Source organism: Lonchura striata, chromosome 20 (assembly GCF_046129695.1).
Source record: "Lonchura striata isolate bLonStr1 chromosome 20, bLonStr1.mat, whole genome shotgun sequence".
Classification (NCBI taxonomy): domain Eukaryota; kingdom Metazoa; phylum Chordata; class Aves; order Passeriformes; family Estrildidae; genus Lonchura; species Lonchura striata.
Genome location: NC_134622.1, coordinates 2016020 through 2038828, shown reverse-complemented (window position 1 = coordinate 2038828; position 22809 = coordinate 2016020). Strand labels below are relative to the sequence as shown.

General features: G+C 50.3%; 1 protein-coding gene across 1 annotated transcript in view; it reads left to right on the top strand.

Annotated features, from left to right (window-relative positions):
• The window catches only part of GALNT17 (polypeptide N-acetylgalactosaminyltransferase 17), a 214197-nt gene that overhangs the window by 54507 nt on the left and 136881 nt on the right, over positions 1-22809 (top strand). Inside the window, exons 2-3 of the mRNA XM_077787478.1 lie at positions 815-998; positions 22363-22529. Coding sequence (XP_077643604.1) covers positions 815-998; positions 22363-22529 — 351 coding nt within the window. The remainder of the gene's footprint in view (positions 1-814; positions 999-22362; positions 22530-22809) is intronic.

The following is a 22809-nucleotide window of genomic DNA, read 5'->3' as shown; positions in this document are numbered from 1 at the left end:
TGTACTTTAAAAGATAAGAAAGGTTTGAGGGGAAACTGTTTTTAAATCCCTGCCATTTGTATGCTGTTCACTGTTCACACTGAGCAAAAATTCATTCAGCTGGCACTTAACCAACCCTGTTTTATTCTTGCTCTGTGTTCAACCTATCCTTCTCCTGGGAACATCTAACCTTGCATGTAATTACCTCTCTGAGAGTGGGAAGGAGGCCTGGATAACCTCCCCACCAACTAAATAAATGCACAGATCCTGGGACAGGTTATCAGCTGCACGCCAGGGGCAGGGCTGGCAGGAGCAGCGTGCCCGAGCCGTGAGGAATTGCAAGACTTGAGTCATTTTTATTCCAGCATTGGGCCAAAGAAGGAGGGAGGACATGGAATGTCTGCAGAAAACCAACCCAAACCAGCCAGGAGCCCAAAACTACCAGCATTTTTAGAGTATTTTTTTTCCTATGGGAATTGGAAATAACAGTGATGGGTTTTACCAAGGATGGGTGTTACCAAGGATGGGTTTCACCAAAAATGGGTTTTACCAAGGATGGATTTTAGCAAGGATATATTTTACTAGAGATGGGTTTTACCAGTGATGAGTTTTACCCATGATGAGATTTACCAGGGATGAGTTTTACCAATAATGAATTTTACCAGGGATGAGTTTTACAAATAATGAGTTTTACCAATGGTGAGTTTTACCAGGGATGAGTTTTACCAATGATAAGTTTTACCAGGGATAGGTTTTACCAGGAATGAGTTTTACCAAAAATGGGATCTACCAGGGATAGGTTTTACCAGAGATGTTGTTTTTGTTTTCCCCCCAGGTCTCTCCAAGTCCCTTGGTCTCATTGAGGGCTATGGTGGCCGTGGCAAGGGTGGCCTCCCAGCCACCCTGTCCCCCGAGGAGGAGGAGAAAGCCAAGGGACCCCATGAGAAATATGGCTACAACTCCTACCTCAGTGAGAAGATTTCCCTGGATCGTTCCATCCCGGATTATCGTCCCACCAAGTAAGTGCCGGGGGCTCCAGGAGGGAATGTTTGTGTTCAGGAGTGCTGGTGCTTTCCCAGTCAGCTTTGGTGCTGCTGGCTCTTCCCTCATCGTTCACAGGGCCCTGCTCAGTGATGAGAAACTGGAGTGGCTGGGCTGGGATGAGCTCACGGAATTGCAGAACCACTGATGTTGGAAAAGCCTCAAAGGTTATTGAGTCCAACTGTTCCCCAGCACTGCCAAGGCCACCAGTGACCTGTGTCCTCAAGTGCCACATCAACAGAGCTGTTAAACCTCTGCAGGGGTGGGGATGCACTGCCCTGGGCAGCTGTGCCAGGGCCTGGCCACCCTTTTTGTCAGGAAATCATTCCTAACATCCAACCTAAACTTCCCCTGGCACAACTTGAGGCTGTTTCTGCTTGTCCTGTCAGTTGATACCTGGGAGAAGAAACTGATCCCCACCTGGCCCCACCTTTGTTCCAGGTAGTTGGAGAGAGTGAGAGTTCATCAAGATGATTTATCAGGGGGAAAAAAGTTAATTTCTTCCCAGTCTGTCTCTGTTTTCCTAAAGCAGTCCATGATTTTGGGTGGAAGTGATGCCATCAGAAGCTCAGCTCTGCTTTCACTAAGCTTTTGGTGTTTAATGCCCTGTAAAAGTGTGCAGAGATTCTCCCTCCTTGTCAGCTCCTTCCTGTCCCTGCAGGGCCTCCAGGGCCCTTGGGCTGCCCTCAGGCTCCTCCCAGCACAGGGATCCTCCAGGGACATTCTGGGATCTCCCATTGGAAATCTGAGCCTTTAAAGGGAGTTTCTACAGTGGCAGTATCCTTCCTCTCATTTTCTGATTGAGCTTTTTAAACACTGGTGATGTTTACCTGCCAAGCAGCACAGAACAGGCTTTAGAAGAGGTGACACATCATTTTGTTAAGAGGATGAGGAAAGACATGCTGCAAGTTTATCTTTGTGAAGGTTAATTTAAGATATGGCTGCCAGAGTGTTCCTCAAAATAGGAAAGTGTCAGTTTGTCCAGGTCTGGAGTGAAATCCCTGCTAAAAAAATGAGCTGAGAGAGGTTTAGATTGTGAAAGATCCATGTCCAATGCCTGTGTCATTGGAGCAGTGACAAAGCTGTTGCCTGGCACCTTCAGACCATTGAAAACCATGCAGCCAGGGATGCAGCTCTGTGTGTCAGGTGGTGGCAGAGTGTCCAGGCTGTGGCAGCAGGGGCAGCTCTTGTTCCTTCACCTCTCTGGGTGCTCCAGAGTGTCCAGGCTGTGGCAGCAGGGGCAGCTCTTGTTCCTTCACCTCTCTGGGTGCTCCCTGAATTCTGAGCAGCCCCTTGGAGCATCCAGGGCTGTCAACCACTAACAACAGAAATCCCTGGATGAGTTTTCAAAGGAATGGAGGCCCAGGCTGCATTGTGCTGCTGCAGCCCCTCCAGGCATGCTGATTTGCAGGTACAAACTGCACCTTTGCCTCTGTGATATGCAAATCTCAGCACAATGCTGGATCCTTGGAGCGAGACCTTCTCCAGCACTTACCTGAGGCTGAGCTGCTGATTTCCATTTCTCATCCACAGCTCTGACTTCCAGCAGAGCCAGCATTACTTGGCGAGAATTAATTTGAGAAGTAATGTTTCTTTTCAGATTTGGGGGGAAGAAAAGGATTAATTCTGACATTTTCAGGTTTGCGTTGTATTTTTCCTCAGTTCCACTATCCATCATTCCATGGGAGAGTGGGGGAGAGGACAGGGCACAGCACTGCATTTACAATGCTTCAGTTTGGAGTTGGGCTGAGGCTTGGGAGGGAATTTGTGGGTACTGAGTGCAGCTGCACAGCTTAATGCCTTTTATCTGTGTAAGAACTTCAGGAGTGCCTTTTGTTTATTGGTTTTCTTTTTGTTTTGGGGATCAGTTGTCTTGATATTGTAAGAGAGCAATTGGTCTGGTGTGTAATAGGCTGGAGTTTGCTGGAGAATTTGGAAAGTTTCACCTCTTCCTACCTCTGGCTTCAAGGTTCCCTTGCTATTTAGTGCATAAAGTTTTATGGCTGATTTTATGAAGGGTTGAACACAAACCATTTAAGTCAAGTATCCTGGTCTCTGATTAAAATAGATTCAAGTCAGGGGAAATTAGCCTAAATGGCTTTGAAATTGCAGCATTAGTGGGGAAAAACTGTTGAAAACCCTCCAGCTGATAAGCATTACAAAGCATGTAGTAGTTTTAAATATAATAGTGAAGCTGTGTGGTTCACTAAAGGCTGCAGAGTGTCTGGAATGCCAATGGACTGGCACTGGTCCTGGCACAGGCTGGCACACCCCAGCCTTTCCTCTCAGTTTTCCCTGTTTTTAAGGAAAGATTCATGTGGTCAAATGCAACTGCCCTGAGTGCTGAGCAAAGCTGCATCAGAGTTCTGAGGCCTTTTCCTGCTCCTTTTTTTGTGCCTGTGCCCAAAGGGAAGTGAAGCAAGGAGAGTTATGGGGAAGTTTGCCACATTTTGTGTATATTTTTGTATCTCCAGCCTCCCTGCACCTCGTGGTCAGCACCACTGAGGGTTCAGGGACTCAGACATCCCTGCTCTGAGGGATTTCAGGAGCTGTTGGTGAGTCCAGCTCACAGCTCAGGGCCTCTCAGTCCTGCCCAGAGGCAGAGAAAGGAGGAAGTTCTCCTGGGAAAGTGGCCCCAGAGGTGTGAGGATGATGTTCAGGAGAAGGTGAGGTCTTTCCCAGCCCTAGGAGCTGTGGCAGAACACCTTGTTTGCCCTGATTTGGGGAATTGTGCTGTCACTTTCTGGTAATTTGGATTACCATATTTGTTTTAGTTGAGCCATTTCCTTCCCCTTTCCTTTCCCCCTTCCCTTTCCCCCTTCCTCCTCCTCTCCCCTTTCCCCCTTCTCTTTTCCTTTTTCTCCTCTCCCCTTTCTTATTCCACTTCCCTTATCCCTTCCCTTTTCTCCTTCTTCCCCTTCCCTTCCCCATCCCCCCTTCCTCCTTTCCCCTTTCCTTTTTTTACTTCCCCTTCCCTCATCCTCTTTCCCCTTCCCCTTTCCTTTTCCCATTTCCCTTCTCCTCTTTCCCCTTCCCCTTTCCTGTTCCCTTTCCCCTCTCCTCTTTTCCCTTTCCCTTTCCTGTTCCCTTTTCCCCTCTCCTCTCTTCCTCTCCTCGTTCCCCTTTTCTGCTCTCCCCTTTCTCCTTTGCTGCTGGGGCTGCTCACCTGGGCTGGGAGGTTCTTCCCTGCCATTCCCCACTGAGGGATTTGGGGTTGCCCTGGGCTGATTCCCAGAGCAGTGGTGCCAGAGGTCTGGGATGACCTGTGTGGAGCTGATTCCAAACAGCAGCTGTGCCTGCCACACCTGGACCTTACTGATGTTCCTGGTCCCAACCCTCTGCAGGGCAGGAAAGGTTGTGCTGGGTGTGCAAAACATTTTCCAGTGAAGCAAGTAACAAATTCCAGCTGGGATGGCTGGGAAAGCTCTTCTGGTGTTTTGGGGTGAGTTATCCCAGAATTTGTGCCAAGCAGTGCCATAATGAGAAGGGCACTGGGACCACATGCCTATCATGCTCGATTGGGTTTTTTGGCTTTAAGATGAGATTCCTGCATATTCTGGAAAACAGTCTCTGCTTCCAGATTGGAAGTACCCAAGGTGCTGCCTGCAGCCTGCAGGACTTCTACACAAATCTTCACAAAAATGAGATGAAGAAATTTTTCTCAATTTTCTGCAAAAGCCTCTGAAGGACAAGGCTGCTGTGTGAATTTTATTGTTTATCCATTCCCAGCACTCGCTGCCTGCCTGGGGAGGATGGGGGGGTTTGGGAGATGTGTTGTTTTCTATATTGAAAGTGAAGCATATTTACATGGGATCCCAGTGCCTGCAAACATTCCCTGCTTGGATACAACATTTTATGCACCTCTGTTTTATCCTGTGATACAAGATTTAATGGGAACCTCTCCTATGTGTAGCCAGAAAATAAAATTGCTTTGTTAGATCAGCCTGCCTGTCCATCTTATCCAGTATCTAATCTCTGATAGTGGAATTACCAGATGCTTCAGGTTGAAGAAATCATATTAAGGGAAACTATGAAATAATCTGCCCATCTGGTACATTCTGCCTCCCCCATTCTCTCCTTTCAATCCTATCCAACCTAAATGTGGAGTTCTCATTATCTCTTTAAAAGTCTGTTCTTTTCTAGAATCCTGCTAAGCTCTGATTCAGTGGTATTTTATGGCATTATAGGATTAAGGGGTAGATTTAAGAGAAATAATACCCACAATTGTTAGGACTATTGGATCATTGGGTGCAGATGACACATTCCTGCTGCTGCAAATCTCTGGACAACTGTTCTCAGGAGGGGAGCCTCGAGCTATTAAAGTGAAGAGCAAGGATGGTGTAAGAGATAAGCAGCTCCCACAGCTTGATTTTTCACATGTTTTGAGGGCTTCCCAGCCAGGAGACACAACCCCTTCTCCTGTCTGCCTTGGGCTCCTGCAATGGGTCAGAAAGTGCATGGAAAGGTCCCTGGACAAGGGGATGTAGAGGTAAGATGAGGGGGAATGGCTTAAAAATGCCAGAGAGCAGTGTTAGATGGGATATTGGGAAGGAATTCAATTCAAGAACAGGTTACCCAGGGAGGCTGGGGCTGCCCCTGGATCCCTGGCAGTGCCCAAGGCCAGGCTGGACAGGGCTGGGAGCAGCCTGGGACAGTGGGAGGTGTCCCTGCCCTGGCAGGGGTGGCACTGGATGGACTTTCCAACCCAAACTCTTCTGGGATCCTCTGATGGAAAAGGTTTGGAGGTGCTGGGAGCCTGATTTACTGCTGTGTTCTCACAGCACCTGGTCTGTGTTTGCCCTGGGACCCTGTGGAGAGGTGCCCTGGGCAGAGCCCCCCCTCACCTCTGCTGAAGAGTTCCACAGCCCTGCCTGCTGGAACTGTTCCCGTGGTGTTTGGGCTGAGGCAGAGCCATCCCTCTGCAGGTCTCAGTGCCTGAATCACCCGTTTATTTCTGGAGCTGCTGCCCTGGGATTTCAGCACCAGCTGGCTTTAGCTGCTTTATTACCAGGGACCTCGTGCAGCAGCAAGCTGAGAGCCTTTCTTTGGGATATGGTGCAGAAGATGGAGAGTTTTGGCTTCTGGGTAGACTTTGGGTTGTTGTTGGACAACTTAACGTAAAGAAACTAAATCAAGTTATGAATCATTTTTATTTCAAGTGGTTTTGTGTGGCCTCTGTGGGCTGTCAGTGTGTACCCTGCTAGGTGCTGAGCACTTTGTAGGGTGGAGGGAGACCCTGTTTCCCTTGGGGTCTCTCCCGATCCCTGGAGAGCCTCCTGCTCTCTGCCATGGGGCTGCCTCAGCCTCTCTCAGACTTACAGGATGTTGCAGGGCCCAAGAATTCCATTCTGGCTTTTTAATCACAACAGAATGCATATTTGGGAAGTGATGGATGTGCATGTAACTGAGACACATTAGGATGCCCAGGAGGATGCATCTGGAGGTTGTAATTGAGTCTCCTGCCCATGAAACCACTCCTGCCTTCCCATCTCTTGTACTGGATCCCAAATGTTCCTGCAGAGCCCACAGTAGCCATGGTTTGTGCCAGGGGGCTCAGCCTGTGCCCTCTGCTTGGCTCTAATGGGAAAGTTCCATGTGCCATCATATTTATTTTCCTGTGAAAGTAGAGAAATCTCGTCCACTTTGGGAGTAACTGAACTCTCTGGCTTTGCAGGTGCCTTGTCTCAGATTTCTGTGGGACCAAGGAACTGAAAGTATTTTCTCAACACCTGCCACAGCTTGGGCAGGAGATGTCGCTGTCACAGCTCCATATCTTACCTCATTTCCTCCCCGAAACTGAGGTTGCACAGCCTCCTTTGATAAAACAAAATGCTTTTTGCCTTTTCCTCTGCCCACAGGACCATACTGGCTGTGGCAGAAGTGTCTGAGATGTGCAAATATTACTGCAGCCAGTGGGAGAGCTCAGGGATGCTTTCTCAGGGATCTGGAACATTCCTGAGCACACACATGTGGTGATGGGCCAGTCACTCGTGTCCTGCCCTGGGCTGTTCAGCCAGACTTGATGAAGTGAGGCTGCAGAAAAGGACAACATTTAAGAAGACAAAACAAACTACTTGGAATTATGAGAGTGATATTTGCTGGGAAATAGAGTTTCATGCCTGTTTATTTGTTGTGATTGCTGCTTATTGCAAACAAAGGAGGTCAGAAGAGCTCCTTCCCTCTTGCATGCACAATGTGCTACTACAGTCTGCAAAGAGTGCTTTGATGGGTTTCAGTCCTACATCCAAACAACAGCCAGGAAAACAGAGGCAAGATATAGGGCTTTTTCTTTGTCAAATAACTGAAGGGAAAACTAGAGAGGAATTAAGACAGTGGAAGAACAAAAAAACTTTTTCAGATGTGAAATTCACTTTGAATTGCATGTGGGAGTGTATTAAAAGATCCTTACAGCCCTAGGAAAAAGCCAGGACTGGATGTGCACCTTCTTTCTTAATAGATGGTTGTGGGTTTGATCCAGCATTGTATGAAAAACACTCCTGCCCTTGGCTTTTTATAGCTTCAGCCATAAAAAAAGGAAAAGTAATATTTTTCAGTACTTGGAAAGGTGCCACCTGAAAATTTTCTGGGAGAGCAAGTAGAGAAATCAAGCAGTGAGTATCAGTGTCACAGCTCTGGCATGCAGGAGCTGTGCCTCAGAACAGTGCTCACCAAAGCCAGAGCAGATTTGCAGCTCAGGGATGGATTGTTGGATATTTTCTGTCCATGTGTTGTTCTTTCCTGCCCAATCTGTCCCATCTCTGTGTGGCTCCAGCCACTTTTAATCTGCCAGGCTGCAAAAAGTCATGGAAACCTCCTGAGCTTGAAGGGACCCAGAATGAGAATGAGAATCAGTGGGGTTGGAAAATCCCCCCAAGGCCATCCAGTCCCAGCTGTGCCCCAGCCCCACATTGTCCCCAGCCCAGAGCACTCAGTGCCACCTCCATTCATTCCCTGGGCACCTCCAGGGATGGGGACTCCAAACCCCTCCTGGGATGGGAACTTCCAGTGCCTGAGCACCTTTCCATGGGGAAATTCCTGCTGGCGTCCACCCTGACCCTGCCCTGGCCCAGCCTGAGCTGTACCCTCTCCTCCTGTCCCTGTTCCCTGGAGCAGAGCCCGACCCCCCGGCTGTCCCCTCCTGTCAGGAGCTGTGCAGAGCCACAAGGTCCCCCTGAGCCTCCTTTTCTCCAGGCTGAGCCCCTTCCCAGCTCCCTCAGCTGCTCCTGGGGCTCAGCCCCTTCCCAGCTCCGTTCCCTGCCCTGGACACACCCCAGCCCCTCAGGGTCTGTCTTGGAGTGAAGAGCAAAATCACCCAGTCCAGCCCCTGCCCTGCACAGGCACCCCAACAATCCCATCCCTGAGAGAAGTGTCCAAACACTCCTGCAGCTCGGGGCCACGAGAGCCTGGGCAGGAGCTGTGTCACCTCTGCACCCATCCAGATCCCATGTCCCTGCAGGAGGGGCTGGGGAGGATGCTGGGAGTTGTTTTATGCTGGGACTGCTGTCAGTCATCAGCTCCTCAGTCTGTTCTGAAGTGAGAAAAGATGTCCTGGAATGTCCTGAGCTGGAAGGGACCCCCAGGGATCATCCAGCCCAGCCCCTGGCCCTGCACAGACACTCCAACAATGCCAGCCTGGGCATCCCTGGAGCTGTGGCAGCCTCGGGGCCGTGCCCATTCCCTGGGCAGCCTGGGCAGTGCCAGCACCCTCTGGGGGAAGAACCTTTCCTGAAATCCAGCCTGACCTGCCCTGGCCCAGCTCCAGCCCTTGCTGTCCCTGTCCCACAGGGCAGAGCTCAGAGCTGCTCCTCAGGAGGAGCTGCAGCCCAGCCAGGTTCTGCTGCTGGCACTCAAGGCCAGGCTGTCCCCTCCCTGCTCTGAAGGTCAGGGGGGTAGAAGATCCTTCCAAACCCATCTCCACACAAAGGCAGGTTTTATTTCTCCTGCATCCTCAGGGCCCTGAGCTCTGAGGAGCTGCTGCTGCTGCTCTGTGTGTTCAGGGGCTGCTGGTACCTTGTGCCCCTCGTACCCTCCAGGGATGGGGCTGCAACTTCTGCTGCCTTTGGGATGATTTGCAGAGAGGAAAAAGCCTCTTTGCTGCTCCATTGCTTTCCCAGCACTAATACAAACCAACAGGTTGTTGAATAAATACCAGTATTGATCTTTATTCCTCTGTGTGTTTGGACATGCTGCTCCTGACTTCCAGCAATGCTTTTTCTTGAAAACTGGGCAAGTAAAGGCTCTAAAAGCACGCTTCTCCAGCTGTGCTTTACATTTGTTGGTTATTATTTAAGGCCGTTCCTGTGACCTGCAGGAGCAGCCTGGTTCCTTGGACACACAGGCAGCTGGGGCTGGCTCCCCTTAGAACTGGAGCTGTCAGACTCCCCGTGGAACAGTTTAGGGATTTGTCCTGCATGGGTTTAGATGGGGACACAGGACAAGATTTTCTTTCTTGTCCTTTTGAAGCAGAGGTCACTGGAGCACACTTTGGCAGCTTGTGTGGGGTCAGGAGTGTGTCAGCAGCCTTTAGTGCTTGAAATCCCAATATCTTCTTTAAACCCAGTTGGGAAGAAAGAGCTTTGGGGAAAGCAAATGGAGTTGTTTAGTGTCTGTTAGAGAGTTTCTTATTTCCACTGTGCTACTCAGTGTCACCTGCAAACACTGTGACCATGGATTTATAGCACAGCACCTCAGGGTTCTTTATGCCGTACATTCCACTAATTGTCAATTTTCCCTTCCCGACTGCAAAGTTATTACCTGTTCTTGTAAGTTGGGAACATGGTGCTTCAGGGAAGACTTCTGTGGCAGAAGTGTGCTATAAAACAGTTCCTAATGTAAACAGAAGTATTAAATGATCACTTTGGCAGAGGATGGGATTAGTGTAATTTAACAACTTGCTTTTGTGCTCCTCTGAACTCCTTTGCTGAAAAATACCTGTGTTATCATAAATACTTCTGCCTAAACTGTGCTTATTAGAATAAATGAAGCAATTTAAGCTTTGGATACACTTCTCTACAGTTGGCTTCCAAGGAAATCAGGGCTTGTGTGTTTGTTTGTGCCACCAACCTGCTCCCCTGGACTGCCCAGAGCTTTTCTGTTCCAAACCAGCACATGCCCAGCCAGATCAGGCAGAGGGAGAGTCAAGCTCTACTGCTTTGACAGCCTTGGTCCTTTTGTGCAGTTTTCCAGCAGGAAAATCCAAGAGCAAGGAGGTCTCAATGACTTATTGTGTGTGTGTGTGAAAGAGCTGGGCATGGACAGAGCTGGGTAAGTGGATGTGACACTCAGAATTGCTCTGGCTTTTATCTCCCTTAGATCTGTCTGAGCCTAATAACTTTATTACAAGAGCCTCTCACCAGAGTAAATCCCATTTTCTACATTCTGTTTTTACAACTTTGCAGATGATTTCTTCTTAGGACTTGCCAAGTAGTGTGCCTTTAGAAATGTCTGTATGTCCCTAAATTGTAATGCCTATTTTTGAGACCCTAATTCTAAAATAGAGCTGAACATTTCTGAAGAAGAATTACTGGGAATAAAGTAGGTGCTTTAAAATGGAGTTTCCTAGGGAAATGTGAGGAAGTTTCAGGGCTTTGTGGTCAGAAATAGTTTGAGAACCTGGATATGTAAAAAGTGAACTGTACCAGACAGCATTAGGTGCATTAAGATGCTTGGGTCACAAAAACTGTACATCATAGGATAGACACAATAGATTTAATGCTGGCAGTCCCTTTTGCAAGCAGACATGTGCATTGAATCAGCAAAATCCAGAGTAGAATAAGCAATTAATGAATGGAGCATGATGAGGAAGTGGCAGGATGAATAGCAGGCTGAGCATTTGCTTTCTTTTAAGCTTGCTCATAATCTTTCCAAAGGCCAAATGGAGATCAATTCATTTCCTGGTGAAGCTTTATTTCAGAGGACAGCACAAATGAAGCTTGTTTGGTACCAGGGGGTTTCATTTGTGGAGCTGTTTGTCACCAGAAGGACAAACCCAGCAGGTTTTTCCTCTGCCATTGAGGCTTTCAGGCAGGAAGCAGCACAGATATGTAAGGAAGAACTGGGAAGCAGAGGCTATGGATTAAGGCATCCAGGGAGCTTGAACTTGCCTGTGCTGGCACAGCAGAACCTTGCAGTGGGATTTACAACATTCTGTCCTTCAGCCACTGTGCTTTGCAGCCCAGCATGGGGAAATCATTCAATCCCATCAGGGCCCCATGGATGCATCAGGATTTACCTCCCAGACCTTCAGCTGCTGAGTTCCTGGAGTTTTCTGTGGGCCAGAGGGAACCTGAGAAGCTGCAGGCAGCAAAGCCAAGCCTTGGGTGTGCCTGGATGTGTTTGGTTGTGCAGGTGGGGGGAGCTTTGGTGCTAGGGCTGGTGAAAAGCAGGTAAAAGTCCAATGGCCTTGGTAAGGTGAGGATGAGAGACAAGAAGAGTCCAGAATTCCCCACTTTTCAGGTGTGCATCCAAACCTCTGGTGTGTGTAGGTGACGAGGATGTCTTGGGAAGTGTGGAGTTAAGCTCATCAGAAATCACGTTTGAGCCTTTAAAGCTCATTGTGTATCTCTGCACATATTTTGATACGAGTTTGCTGTGTTTTGTCAGGTGTGTTATGGAATTATTTAGGTTGGAGAAGCCATCCAGGACTATCAGCCAAGGCCACCAGCATGTCCCCAGGTGCCACATCCATGGCCAGTGGTCCTCCAGACACAGCCAGGCAGGCAGGGTGTGCTCACTGCCACGCCTGGCTCCTCTGAGGGCAGGGTGACAGAGGAGCTGTGTCACTGGGTCAGGCTTCAGCTGCTCCTGTCAGCATCTCTGGTGTGGCACCAAACAAATCTCTGGCCCCAAATTCTGATCTCTGGGCTGGAGTAGCACCGAAAGGTTCCTGAAGTGTCTGTGGGAGGGAGCTGTGGCTGCTGTCCTTGGATCTCAGCAGGAGAAGGCAGGAACAACAAAAAGGATGTGAAACCCCATTTGTGGGGCATCTCCAGCCTGTCCCTAAAAATTGATTGTGTTTTGGTTTGGGGTTTTATGCGGGGACAGGGGAAAGTTGGAGTATTTTTATTTGTGGTATTTTTTTTTTTTCTTAACCTTGTGGTAATTCAGCTTTTGTCTGTACTGGGTTGGATCCCCCCTGCTGTATTTCATGGTGTTGCAGTTTTGCACTGGGTTAAACTGGGTGGCTTTGTGTGCTCGGGCTCTGAGCTGGTCACCTTTGTCCCCCAGTTCTGTCTGTTGTGTATTTTGTTTGGCAGAGGTGGATGATGTCACCTGTGACAGCAGAAAAGCCACATAGGAGAAAATCTCTCCACAGAATAGCAGGGTGGATGTGGAGCTTTCTATGTGGAATAAAGGGAAACTTCTGGCACTTTGGAATAAAGGCCTGTGTGTGGTCTTTGGTTTGTTAATTCTCCATCCTAAATGTCCCATACATGAAAGGGGCACCAGTATTTATGGGCAGTTTATTGCATTCAGTTAACTGGTACCTGACACTGGAATATGAGGGGGAAAGCAGATCTAAATCAGCCCTATCTGCTGGTTTTGACCCTTTTGATAGTGCTTGGGACTCTTTTATTCTTTTCCACCCACTTCAGTACAAGTGTTTCACCAGTGTGTCAGTGTGCCCTGGTGAGCAGCCTGAGCTGGGCTGGGCTGTGGTGATGCCAGCTCCAGGATTTTGGGATGGCAGAGCTCTCTCTAGTACCAGCTCCAGGATTTTGGGATGGTAGAGCCCTCCCTGGTGCCAGTTCTTGGATTTTGGGATGGCAGAGCTCTTCCTGCTGCCAGCTCCAGGATATTGGGATGGCAGAGCTCTCCCTGTGTGACATTCCCCATGCAGGAATTTGGCAGACAGGGCTCAGTGACACCCCTCTGCTGAGGCTGATCCAATTCTGGCAGAGGTTAAACAAGCTTATCCAGTGATGTCTGCACGTAATGGGAAAGGTTTAAAAACTCTTCATCTTCCAGTTCATAAAGCCGTCAGCAGCGTGGCTCTGTGATCACAAAGAAGAAGAGCTGTCTCTAAAAGTCCATTGTGCCTTTTAAGTTCATCATTTTTATGCCAGCTCTTCCAGCAGTGGCATCATTCCACCTTGTTCCAGGCAGCAAAAGTGGTGGCCACTTTTCTTCTTCATTGCCCCAGATCTGTCCTGGGGATGTCAAACTCCCGGGTTCCTGTGAGATCTGTTCAAGTAAAACACTCCTACCTCAGGCTCTGCACCAAGGATTTCATTTTCAGTTTGAGAGGGAAGGTCCCCAGCAGTGCCAGTTTCATCCCAGTGTGCCTGAGCACAGCTGTGACGTTTGCTGGTGGGACTGTCACCCTGGAGTCCCTGGCTGGGACATGAAGGGCTCCCTTCCCTCACTTGATGTTTGTCTGAACCTTCAGCCTGGGGTTGCCTCTGATCAGGGGAGGAAGAAGGTATTTTCACCTTCCCAAAAAACAGCTTCAGTGTGTTTTACCTGACAGAAATATACCTGGGATGGAGGGCTGGAATAAACTGTCCTTTGGCAGCAGCAGTGTCACTTCATTGACCTTGAAGGGAGCTTTGGCTTCTGCCTAAGGTGAGATTCTGTGAGTTACCTGGTCCAGGACTGTGCCTACATGAGCAGCTACAGAGCAGCAGCTGCCTGGAACACAGGCTCTCAGAACATGCCCTGTTAATTTACAACTTACTATTAATTTACACTTTACTGTTTTACAGTACTGCCTTTCATCTGTGAGCACTCAGCCCTTGCCAGAGGCCAGGATCAGGTGTTGTCCCTGTGGAGCAGAGAGTTCCCTGCCTGCCCTGCCATGCTGGAAACACAGGGGCTGCTCAGCACGGGGTGATGGACCCACAGCTGACCTTGTCTCCCAGCTTGGGCTCCTCATGGCAGGGAGCTCAGGGTGCTGCTGCCTCTGCTGTGATCATGTCAAATGCTGCAGACAGCCTTTTGAAAGCCTGCTCCTTCTGTTCCTGCCTGTTTGGACATCATTCAGAGTTCAGCTCTGTTTGCAGGGCACTGTTTTTAAACAAACAGAGAAAATAATGCTCCTAAACTTCCTCCCTGCCCAAGCTACCTTGCCTGAGAGGAGAGAAAGGCAGCAGGACCTGCAGGCTTCCCTCCTGAGCCCTGCTGACCCTCTGTCCCCTTGGGCTGACCACTTCATCCCTGAGCATCATAACTTCAACATCTTGTGTTTAAATCCCTCCTGCCTTGGTTAAGGGGGCAGCAGCCTCCTTCTCCTGAGGACCTGTCAGATGGGGAGCCCCCAGCTTGTGGATGGCCAGATGTGGCCAGATGTGGCCATGAGCTTGGTCATTCATGCAGGGCAGAGGCTGTGGCCAGCCCTGCCTTGTCCTGCTGGGACGAGGAGCCAGGGGCTCTGTGCAAGAGCTGGGTACAGTGGATGTCATTCCTTGTGCTGTCCTGAAAAGTGCCAGGTGACAGGGACACACTGTGGGCTCCTGCACCACACAGGAGGTCAGGAGTCCTGACCTCTGTCCCTGTAATGGGGTACAATTGCTGGTACTTCCCATCTGAGGAGTGCTCTCAGTTTTGGGAACCTCAGCACTGAGAGATGCAGTGGTGGCTCTTTCAGTTGCAAGCTGATGTTTTCCTGAAGCATCAATCTCTGGGATAGGAATCTGGGGGAGAATTCCACTTCTTGTGCACTAATTCTGACCCAGCTGTGTCTCACACACCCTTGGTCTAGAGTGGCAGTTCCATAGGTCATTGTAGAAAAGGCATTTAAATATGTGTGAGTGGAACTCTCTGCTCCTGAGCCATGAAAACATGAAAAAAATGAAATAGGAGCAGCTCCACAGCCCTGTGGAAGATGTGCCAACATAGCTGAGCACTTCTATAATGTTCACAATGGTTTTAAGGATGGGAAGTAATTCATTTATTCTGCTGATCAAAAGAATATTTGCCTGTTTAAATATTCACACCCTTGAGCCTGCTACAAGACTGAAATGTCAGGAAGGGATAAGCTCCTGATAAGCACGTTAGCTGGATTTATTTAGTGTGATGGCCAAAAGAGAAATCATTAATAAGTCAGGATCCAGACTGGGGAGCTCCTGGGTGCTCAGAATTAAAAATAAAGGTGAGGGGGCAGGAGGGAGGGAGATCTGGCACTCAGATATGGAGGAGAGGAAGAAATCTTGGAGAACCCATCATCAGGATCTACTTTTATAAATAGGCGTGCTGTCCATAATCAGAACCACCACATTCTTTGTCTGCCCTATATTCTCCCACAGGCACACAGGATCTGCATGGGCTGAGATGATCTTTAAGGTCCCTTACAACCAAACCCCACTCAGGACATTGGTGTCCTGAACAGCCCTGGGAAGATGAGGGATGGTGCAGCATCAGAGCTGATGGTGCTGAGGTTATGAGATAGAACTCAGGTCATCAGCCAGTCTGAGCACGGACTCAGCTCCTCAGAGCCTCCCTGTGAGCAGCACAGAGCAGGTCCCACTCCTGCAGCAGCCTCAAGTGTGCTCCCAAGAGCACAGCTCAGTCCTGTGTGCTCCAAAGTGATCTCCAGGGTGCTGCCATCCCCACCTGTGCCAGGCACCAGTCAGGCCAGGGCAGCCTGTGTCCCAGGGGCTGCACAGAGCAGGCTGCTGCCTTCCTGCTGTTGTTTTGTTGACCTTTTCTCCTGGGTGTGTTTTCCAAAGCATCCTGAGTGGCTCCTGTTCCAGCCTGTGTGGAATGTGGGCACTGCACAGGGTGTCCTTTGTGTCCTGTGTCTGATGGATGGACAATTGTCCTGGCTCTGCTCCCAGGGAACAGGGACAGGAGGAGAGGGAAGGGCCTCAGGCTGGGCCAGGGAGGTTTCTATTGGATATAGGAGGAAAATTCTCACTGAAAGGAGGGTCAGGCACTGGAAGGGGCTGCCCAGGGCAGTGCGGGAGTCCCCATCCCCTGTGTGGGGACTGATCTGAAGGCTAAGGGGTGAAGAGTCCTTGAAGCCAAAGAGTGCCTCTGTTGTCTTGGAACAGTCCACACTCCAGGCTGCCCATTATCTGCATTTATTGGTGTTGATCAATGGGTTATCTTGGGAAGAGAAGGTGTAGAAACCATTGGGGTTTGGCTGATGCCAGACAGGGCATCATCCAGGTGGTTGATGGAAATGGCTTTGTGCCCCAGGTGAGAGATGTTAATTGAGTGATAGAGTGGATCCTGTTAAATCACTGGGCAGGAGGAGGTGGTTTGTAAATGTTAGCTGCCACTTTGTGGCCTCTCTGCGCTCTGGGAGTGTTTGCTGTGTTTCCAGGTGATTTTTCTGCTTAGGGATCATGAGGCAGTAAATGCTGGGATATCCCTTTTCTGTTACTGAGACAGACAATAAACATCCTAATCTCACTGGCTGCTCTGAAGAGTGGATTTACAGCTGTGTGCTGAGCAGAAAACAAACGATGAGAGGATTCAAAGCAGGCTCTGCAGCAGGCAAACACGCGTTGGAGCAGAGCTGGGGTTTATGCTTTTTGTCTTTCGAATTTGGCTGACTTGATTAATCCAGCCTGATGTGTGCCAAGCTGTGCAGCAGAAACTCAGCCCTGCTTCCTCTTTCCCCTTCTCAGCCTTTCTTTGTTTCAGGATGGTTTCTTACATAAACCAGGAACTGCAAAGGTTCAGGTGAAAAAGATGTTCTCTGTAAATACATTTGTTTTGTGGGTTTCCTTGCAGGTTCTCATGTTTGCAGACTTGGGCTTTATGTGGAATAAAGATCTGGGACCCAATAAAGGTGGTGGTGGTCACAGTGCAGGAGCTGTGTCACCTCTGCACCCATCCAGATCCCATGTCCCTGCAGGAGGGGCTGGGGAGGATGCTGGGAGTTGTTTTATGCTGGGACTGCTGTCAGTCATCAGCTCCTCAGTCTGTTCTGAAGTGAGAAAAGATGTCCTGGAATGTCCTGAGCTGGAAGGGACCCCCAGGGATCATCCAGCCCAGCCCCTGGCCCTGCACAGACACCCCAACAATGCCAGCCTGGGAGCTCCTGGAGCTCTGGCAGCCTTGGGAGGCTCCCTGGGGAAGAACCTCTACCTTCATGGCTGAGCCTTGGACCAGTGCAGAGAAAACCCCTTTTCCCCCCTGCTGAAGGCCAAGAGCATTTCTCAATGAGACCTCAGCAAGGTCCTTAAATTAAATCCAGTGCTGAACACGGGGAACCTCGTCAGACTTGGAGAGTTTTGTGAACATGATTTAATGAAACATATTCAAGCATGATTTAATAGGACATAAAATGCCTCTTTGATACCTCATTGATCTAAAGGAGAGACAAAACTGTGAGGTGGCTCTTTCTTTCTGCTACTGATTCATGATATTTTGATATAAATCCTACAAGCAGGTGCCAGCCTAGGTTTAATTGGAGAGAGCAGGATTTAGGGGGACAAAATGTAATTGTGCGACCTGCAGCGATTCATTTCCAGCTGTTGCAGGTGCTCTGTGCTGCAGGGGAGTGTTTCCCACCTAGCAGAGCAGGGCTGGGGAGGGATCACCTGCAGCCTCCCTCAGTTTCCTCCTCTCAGGACTTGCAAGCTGGCCCAGTGCCTCTGTGTCAGGGTGGGCGTTGTTCAGGGTGCTGTGGCCTTTGTGAAGAAGTGTCCTGAAGAAGACACCTGGGGGGCACTGGCACATCTGTGCTCACACCGGGTGATTTCAGCTCCTCCGGGATCTGGATGGGGCAGGAGGAGAGATGGAGGATTTTTGTAGGGTTCCAAGGAGAGCCTTCACTGAGCTCCTTCCCCGGAGGGGTGCAGGAGAGAGCCACTCAGCAGGGCAAGCAGGGATTTACTTATATGGGGATCTCGAGGGGCGGGGCAGAACACCAGGGCCAATGGGATGAGGGCACAGGGGTGGAGCGAGGGGGAAGGGCCAATGGGATGCATGGAATCTGCATGGCACAGCAAGGCATGCTGGGAGAAGCCTTTTCCTCACCCTAAGGTGGGCGTTATCCCTTGGGGGGTGTTCCCTGGACTCTTTCTCTGCACTGGCCTCCACACATCTGTTCTGCAGATGTGTCAGGGTCTCTGCCCTGGGGTCACCTGCAGATGTGCACATGGCTGGAGACCTGCACCATGGGCAGGGAGAGCTTTCTGAGACATTTGGATAGAATGAAGAATGTTGGCTAAATTAAACAACAAATGATGGGCTGGGCTTTGGCTGGGTAGTAATCACTGACACTGGAATGTGTTGTGGTGGTCTGGCCCTTGTAATTTATTTAAATGTAGAAGTTTTCAAGCGTAGGGTGTGTTCTCCTGAATATTCAGCTCCCTGGAACAAGACTTGCCTTGGGCTGGCCAGATAGAGCACAAGCTGGGTGTTAGAAATAAAACCTGAGATTCATACAATCCCAAGTGCTTTGGGTTGCGGGACCTTAAAGCCCATTTTGTCCCAGGTAGGGACACCTCCCACTGTCCCAGGCTGCTCCCAGCCCTGTCCAGCCTGGCCTTGGGCACTGCCAGGGATCCAGGGGCAGCCACAGCTGCTTTGGGCCCTCCCAGGAACAATTCTTTCCCAATATTACTGTCTTTGAACTTAAAACCATTTCCCCATATCCTATCACTGCTTGTCCTTGCAAAAATTCCCTCTCCAGCCTTCTTGTAGGCCCTCTTTAGGCACTGGAAGGGGCTCTAAGGTCTCGCTGGATTGTGAAGTATTTTGGCCTGGGTTCTGAATTCCAAGTGCCTTGGCTGGCACACAGCCAAAGGCTGAGGGGGATACCTGTGGGCAGAGGGTGTCAGGAGTCTCAGCTGAGGCTTGGTGCATTGCCTGGGACTCTCCCTGAGCCCCTGGAGCTCCTGCTGGGACCTGGGGTCAGTGCTGGATTCTCTGTGCTCTTCCTCAGGGCTGTCATTGAAGTTCTGAAGGCAGCAGGGATTTCCCATCTTGTGCCTCCCCACCCCTGCAGGAAATACAGCCTCTTGGGTGGGCAAGGTGTTGTTCCTGAGGATGCAGGTGAGGACGTGTGGGGGCTGCAGTGATGGGCAGCCTCAGCTGTCCCAGGACTGCTGACCTGCAGTGAGTCCTCCCTGCAGGGCCTGCGTGCTCCCAGTGAAGCAGTCACACCTGCGCCTCTGCCTGCACAAGGGCTGAAGGATAAATAATCCAAATCAGCCCTTTTTCTATCGCAAACATTTAAAAGAAAAAGCCCAAACCACCGAACCACCCAAAGCCCAGCACTTCCCACCCCATGCCCTCACCATTCCCGCTGTTTCCTGCAGCTTCTCCCTGGCCTTTCCAGTGATGTTTGAGCTCAAGTGTTGCTCTGCCCTTTCCCCTCTCTGTCCCAGGACAGCCCAGCAGCTCCAGGTGTTTTCCTGCACACTTGCAGGGATATTTACTGGTTTGTCCACTGGAAGAAGCCTTGTGAAGCTGCAGGCTGTGGCAGAGCATCACTCACCCCACAGCTTTTGGCACCAGCACTGAAGGGATCCCGTGGGAGGCACACAACAAACTTGATGTTAATTTGGTTTTAAGTTGCTACCTTCCCAGCTCTGTGGTGGAAGCCAAAGCCACCGGAGCAGGGTGTTGGTGCAAAGCCTCTCCTGCTTCTGGAGAACTGGAGCTTTGTGCCCCAGCAGTGTGGGCTGGCCTTTCCCACTCCCCCCTCCCGGCCCATCTCCTCTCCCTGGATCTCTCTCTGGCACTGGGGAGGGGGAACCCTGGTAGGAGTGGTGCAGGGAGAATGCCAATGAACAGGAGATGAACCTCAAAGAGCTGGGTTTGGATTTGCCTCCAAAGCTCTTTGATCACAGGCTGAGCTCTTTATCCCCTGCAGCATTCCTTGGGGGAAGGCTGCCCAGAGGTGAGCAATGATTAAAAGGAAACGCTCCTGCTCCTGTGACAACCTTGACTTCACCAGAGCAAGTATCAACATCTACCAAAAGCTGTTTTTAATGTCTGAGTCAAGTTAGTTTGACTTTCTTGGCAGGATTTCAGGGTCACTTGTCACTTTGCCCCATCATGACCGTTCTTTCATTCATTTTAAAGAAAGATTTTCCCTTTGGAATATCCTTTTCAGTGTTTGGTTCCCTTCTGTTGAGCTCTTGGCTTGCTGTAGGGCAGGCAATAATTAAATCAAGAAACACAACTGTGTTTTCACCAAGCAAACTCGTTTAACTACAGAAGATTCATAAAGAAAACTGTTTCTGTAGAAATCTTTGTCTTCTAAGTCTCATTGTGGAGTCTGAAGAATGCCTGCTGTTGCCTAAGAAACACCCAGGACAATTAAATGCAGAGGCATTGCTGGGGAGTTGAGGAGCTGCTGGGATGTCACTCTGCCTTTGGTCTTTCTCTGCTTATCTGGGCAGAGTTTGCTCCATGCACACTCATTGTAATTCTGGGAACTCTGCTCATGTTCTGTGCCTAATCTGTGATGGATGTGGGGAGGGGGCAGAGAGGCTCCTTCTGTCCTTGCCCCACCTGGATTTTTTGTAGGGGAAGCTGGAGAGTTGCTGGGCTCAGAGCTGGCTGCATGGCCAGCCCAGAGAGTGGTGGTGAGCGGTGCTGCATCCAGCTGGGGACAGGCACCAGTGGTGTCCCCATGGGCTCTGTGCTGGGCCAGCTCTGTTCAATGTTTTTATTGACCACATGGATGAGGGGATTGAGCCTTTCATTAGTAAATCTGCAGATGACACCAAGCTGGGAGCATGTGTCCATCTGTTGGAAGGTAGGAGGGCTCTGCAGGGAGACCTGGAATGGTTGGAGGGATGGGCAGAGTCTAACAAGATGAAGTTTAATAAGTCCAAGTGTCCAATCCTGCATTTTGGCCACAATCACCCCCTGCAACACTAGGCTGGGGACAGTGTGGCTGGACAGTGCCAGGCAGAAAGGGACCTGGGGGCACTGGCCAACAGCCAGCTGAACATGAGCCAGCAGTGTGCCCTGGTGGCCAAAAGGCCAATGGCATCTTGGCCTGGATCAGGAATGGTGTGGCCAGCAGGAGCAGGGAGCTCATTCTGCCCCTGACCTTGGCACTGCTGAGGTCCCACCTCGAGTGCTGGGTCCAGCTCTGACCCCTCAATGTGGGAAGGACGTTGAGAGGCTCAAGTGCATCCAGAGGAGTCAACGGGACTGGAGAGGGGCTGGGATCACAAACCCTGTGAGGAACGGCTGAGGGAGCTGGGGGTGCTCAGCCTGGAGAAAAGGAGACCCAGGGGTGACCTTATCACTCTCTACAACTCCTGAAAGGTGGCTGTGCTCAGGTGGGGTTGGGCTCTTTCTCCAGGAACTGACAGAACCAGAGCACACAGCCTCAAACTGCACCAAAGGAAACTCAGGTTGGATATTAGGAAGAAGTTTTTTACAGGAAGGTGATAAAGTTCTGGAATGGCTGCCCGGGGAGGTGGTGGAGTCCCCATCCCTGGGTGTGTTTAACAAAGCCTGGATGTGGCACTGGGTGCCAGGGGTGAGTTGAGGTGCTAGGGCATGAGTTGGACTCAATGATCTTGAAGGTCTCTTCCAACCCAGTGATTCTGTGGTTCTGTGAATTAAATTGTTGGAAGTGGTTTAAGATCTCCTGATTGCTTTCCACAGTTGCTCTGTTAAGAGGAGGTGTCTAGCTGAGATGAAACATGGCAGGGAAACAACATCTGTGTCCCTTTGCTTCCTGAAGAGCTGGGGGTCACCTGGAACACCTCTTCCCTCAGAGCTGCCCCAGCCCTGCTCCATGGGTGTCCCTCTCTCCAGCTCTGGTGTGTCCATGGAACATGGACCTGCTGCTTGCCAGGGTTTGTGCTTGTTGAAACCTGGGAGCTCCTGCTTTTGTCCTGCTCTGAAGTCTGTGTGAGCAGAGACCCAGCCCCAAACCCTGCCTGAGTTAAGGAATGATTCTTGAAACCAGGGAGGTGATCACAAGGGTTTGGGTTTGACCATCATGTCTATGGAGTGCAACACTGCTTCAGAGACAGGAGTGTGCTCAGGAGTATCTGCTGAGAGAGCAAAAACATTTATTCAGACTATTTAACCAAGGCTCATTTTATGTTCATTTCTTTACAAAGCAAATGGGAAGAAAATTCCCAAGTGCTGTTTAAGAACAAGGCTGGGGCAGAGTGGAGCTGAGGAGTTTCCCTTGAACTGCTGGAGGTGCTTGCTGTGTTCTGGAGGCCACTCTTGCTTATCTGCCCCCACACACGGGTGGGGTGAGCTCTGGATGTGCTCTCTGAGCCCGGGGATGCTCTGCTTTGCTGTGTTCTCTTCCCAGCAGCAGTGATTCAAGGCTGGGTTTGCAGGCAGTGGGGATCCCCAGCTGCACACAGCTGGGAGGTGGCAGCCCTGGGCTTTGCCACGTGCCTGTCTGGAAGTGCTGCCCCGTGAGCTCTGCTGACCCTTCTGCCCTTGGTGTTGCAGGTGCAAAGAGCTGAAATACGGAAAGGACCTGCCCCAGATCTCCATCATCTTCATCTTTGTGAACGAGGCGCTGTCGGTGATCCTGCGCTCGGTGCACAGCGCCGTCAACCACACCCCCGCCCCCCTGCTCAAGGAGATCATCCTGGTGGACGACAACAGCGACGAGGGTGAGCAGCACTGGCAGCTCCAGCCCCACCTGGAGGAGCTGGGTTTCTGGGGATCTCCTGGAGGGCGCTTGGGTGATGCTGCAGGCGGAGGGAAGACAAGCACAATCATTGATTGATAAGCAAGCTTAGTTTATTCAAAAATCCTGTCAGTTTATATAGGGTTTGCTACCAGCAAAGTCAGCAGCAGCTCTCGTTGGTCAAGTTTACAAAGGTCTTTGTTTTACTTCTCCTACGTGGGGTTACAGGTGTAGCTAAGTTCTCCAAGCCAAGTTCTCATTGC